Source organism: Caretta caretta, chromosome 2 (assembly GCF_965140235.1).
Source record: "Caretta caretta isolate rCarCar2 chromosome 2, rCarCar1.hap1, whole genome shotgun sequence".
In the NCBI taxonomy this organism is placed as follows: domain Eukaryota; kingdom Metazoa; phylum Chordata; order Testudines; family Cheloniidae; genus Caretta; species Caretta caretta.
This window is the reverse complement of record NC_134207.1, coordinates 120,995,571-120,999,111: the sequence shown is the minus strand read 5'-3', so window position 1 is coordinate 120,999,111 and position 3,541 is coordinate 120,995,571. Positions and strand designations below refer to the sequence as shown.

The following is a 3,541-nucleotide window of genomic DNA, read 5'->3' as shown; positions in this document are numbered from 1 at the left end:
AGTCGGGACAGAGCCTGACGGAACTGGTTCCCTGATCAATGACACATGGCTTTGCGCAGCGAGAAACCAGCGCGAGAGCAGATCAGGCACCTGCCTTAAGCCAAGTGGTTTCAACAATGACTGAGAAGCACTTTGACCCATTGCGAAGTCCAAATACAAAGCGCCCCCACTTTGGTTTGGTTCAAACCCCGCTCCCCCAGATCTAAGGCACAGTCACTTGTCTCTGGATAGAAAGTGCAGACGCCAGAGCCTCGTCGTCCTCCTCCTCCCTTGCTCCCCCATCCACGTGTTCCCCGCCTCCCCCGCCTTGGGGAGGAGGGGGTCTGTATTAAGTCAGGAGGCGCTCGAGGGGGTAGGGCGAGTACGAGGCAGGGAGCCCCGGGGCCGTGTGCAAGGGGCCGGGCAGCCGGAGGGGGCCATAGAGCGGGGCGCCGAGCAGCGCCTCGGAAGGGGAGGGGAGGAGCTGGGGAGGCTCCGGCGGGCGGCGGGCGCTGCTGGCCGCCAGCGCCTCCCTCCCGCGCTCCAGCGGCGGGGGCCCGTAGGCGTAGAGCGGCAGGAGGCCGCCACCGGCGTAGAGCGAGGCCGGCGGGGGCGGGTAGGAGCCCAGCGGGTAGGGGGCGGGCAGCAGCTGGGGGCCGGGCGGCGCGGCCCAGAGCGCCCGGCTCGGGGCGGGGGCGCGCTGGAAGGGCCGGCTCAGGATGCTCTCGATGGCGAAGGAGCTGGAGAACTTGGAGCCCGGCCTGGCCGCGGCGGCGGCGGCAGCGCCCGCCCGCCCTTCCTCGGCGGCGCCCCCGCCGCAGCTGCAGGGGGCGGCGGAGCCGCAGCAGCAGCAGGCGGCGGCGGCGGCGGGGGCTGCTGGGCGGGCGGCCGGCGGCGGCGGCGGAGCGCGGCTGAGGCGCTTGCGGCGGCGGCGGAAGACCCCGTCGGCGAAGGTGTACTCGCTGCTGGGGTTGAGCATCCAGTAGTTGTCCTTGCCCCAGGGCCGGGCCGGGTCGCGCAGCACCTTGAGGAAGCAGTCGTTGAGCGACAGGTTGTGCCGCACCGAGTTGCGCCAGCCCGTGTAGGCGCCGCGGAAGAAGGGGAAGCGGCCCATCAGGTAGTCGTTGATCTCGGCCAGGGTGAGGCGGCCGCCGGCCGAGTCCCGGATGGCCATGGCGATGAGCGCGATGTAGGAGTAGGGCGGCTTGGGCCGCCGCGTGTAGGGCTTGTTCCCTTTCCCGCCCTCCGCGCCCGCCGGCCCCGCGCCCGCCGCCCCCTGGCCGCCCGGGCTGTGGGCGGCGCAGTCCCCGTCCGAGCCCAGCTCGCTGTCGCCCGGCGCGGGGGACGGGGCCCCGCTGCCCTCCTGGTCGCTGCCGCCCAGCTTGTCCTCGTAGCGCGGGGCGAAGACCTCCAGCTTCATGGCGCAGCTGCTGCCTCACCGGGCCCCGGCCTCTTCTCCCCTGGCCGCCAGGCTGGGGCGGGGGGCGGCTCTAGGGCAGCCCCCGGAGCTGGGCTGGGGAGGTGGCTGGCTGACTGGGGGTCTCCTTCCCTGTCGGGAACAGTGTGTGTGGGGGGGCTCTTGTTTCTCCCCCTGGAGAGCGGCAAAGGTTTCCTCCTTGGCGAGCAGCGCAGGCTGGGGGTTGCCTCCCCCTTCACCCTTGGCAAGTAGCAAAGACCAGGGGCGGGGAGGGGGGGTTGGTTGGAAGTGGGGGAGGGCTCTTCCCACTTGGACAGGTCCCTGGAGAACAGGGTGCCCTCCTCCTAGCCTCCTGGAGCGTAGGTTACTTGGGGGCAGGGAGGTCTCTCTATTTCTTCCACCCCTCTGTGATCCCCTTCTCTTAGGGAGAGGCACCGAGTCCTTCCCCGCTACCTTGACTTTGGTTGCTCCAGGTGGGAAGAAAACCAACTAACCCCAAGTCAGTCGGTCTCGGATGGGTAGTTCTGCAAAGTCAGGTCCTCTCTCCAGACCCTCAAAGTTTGATCTTGTCCCTTTTTCGGGAGAGGTTCCTCATGTTACTGTCCACAGAGCAATTCAAATGGAATACATTATCTCTAGGGATGGGCAGTTACTCCTCTCTGTCTGTAGTTGCTGGTGCTCCTGTGTCAAGGGACCTGGTTTCTTCAGTCTTGAGATTCTGAGCTGACTTCTTGCTGAAGCAGTGGCAGCAGCCAAGTTATTATTGTTATTAGTAGTACTGTCAAGTCATTATCTCTCTCTCTCTCTCCCCCGTTGGCTCTGTGTCTCTACACCACTTTCAGACCAGCCTATTATAATACTTAGGCAGCCCAGGAGAGGCGGAGCTAGAACCAGGATCTGAAAGGATGATGGGCGGGGAAGCAAGGTAGCAAAGGTAGGTATCCACTAATAAGCAAGATCAGAGTCATAATGATCTCCCTGTCATCTCAGATCTTGTTGGAAAGTTTATTTCATGCAACATGTTTGGTTTGTTTTTGTGTTTTCCTCTGCCAGGTTCCACCCCTTCTCTCCCTCCCATCCCTGAGTGTTTTGAATGAAGGAAGCCAGCAGGGACAGTGTGTGCGCGTGTTTGTAGGTTTGCATAGCAGGTTCCTCCTGCCAGGTGTAAAGTTCAGGATGACTTGTAGGTGGCAGAGCAACACCAGCTACACATTTATTATTTTTACATAATACTGTGTTTGGTAACAACGTGTAATATGACAGCTCAACACCCTATTAAAAATAATACAGTGCTTCACTGAGAAGCTGTATAAACTTCGTTGTGAATTCCTCATGACTTATGTAGCTTGATAGTCATTTAATCCTCACCCTTATCCTCCCAGTCCAGAATGAAAAGTGAATGGGTCGGCACTTCTACATGCTCTGATGGAAATACTTCAACAAAACTCTGACCTTGATTTTATGTATAGATCTAATGAACAGAGACACTGAACAAAACAATATAGCTGACTTCTTTCAGAACCTGTCTTTGTATCTCCCTCTGTATAACTCTCTATTAGATCGTTACTTTGTAAATAAAACCTTTTTGAACATTAAAAAGCTGCTTTACGTCAGTGTTTTTTTGCATGCCCCATAACACTAGAATTCAAATACAGGACCAAAATTTATATAATGAATTAGGACTTAGAGTTCATTTGTTTTACCTGTTTCTTTCCAGAAAAATCTAACATGGAATATTTTTAATATGTATTTCACAATTGCTATGGTCTGGTCTTCATTGAGGTGAATAGTCCAATTCACTTCAGTGTAGCCTGTATTCAGTAGGACTGTTTACTAAAGGGAACAAGGACATGGACTGATAGCCAGTGGAACCTGTGATTTCTCTGAAAATTGCTTTCTATACTGGACTTTACAAAAAATCAGTTGACTTAAAATGGGAGTAAGATCTAACCTATTACAATTCTGCACTAGACCTCATTTGTCAGCATGTGGAAGACTTTCTAGGATATAATCTTTCCAGAAACAAAGATTATGTTCCATCTTTATAGATAATATACCTGAATTCTGTGTTCTAAGACCTGAATAGCTTGTTAGGTGGGTGAACAAATTGCTTAATAATAATAAAAGAAACATATTCTGAGTGCC

General features: G+C 56.3%; 1 protein-coding gene across 1 annotated transcript; it reads right to left on the bottom strand.

The window, feature by feature from the left end:
• Nucleotides 1-328: 328 nt before the first annotated feature.
• On the bottom strand, nucleotides 329-2,329 carry FOXQ1 (forkhead box Q1). Its single transcript, XM_048837226.2, has one exon. It carries the CDS (start codon nucleotides 1,397-1,399, stop codon nucleotides 329-331), a length of 1,071 nt encoding a protein of 356 aa, XP_048693183.2. The 5' UTR covers nucleotides 1,400-2,329.
• Nucleotides 2,330-3,541: the final 1,212 nt, after the last annotated feature.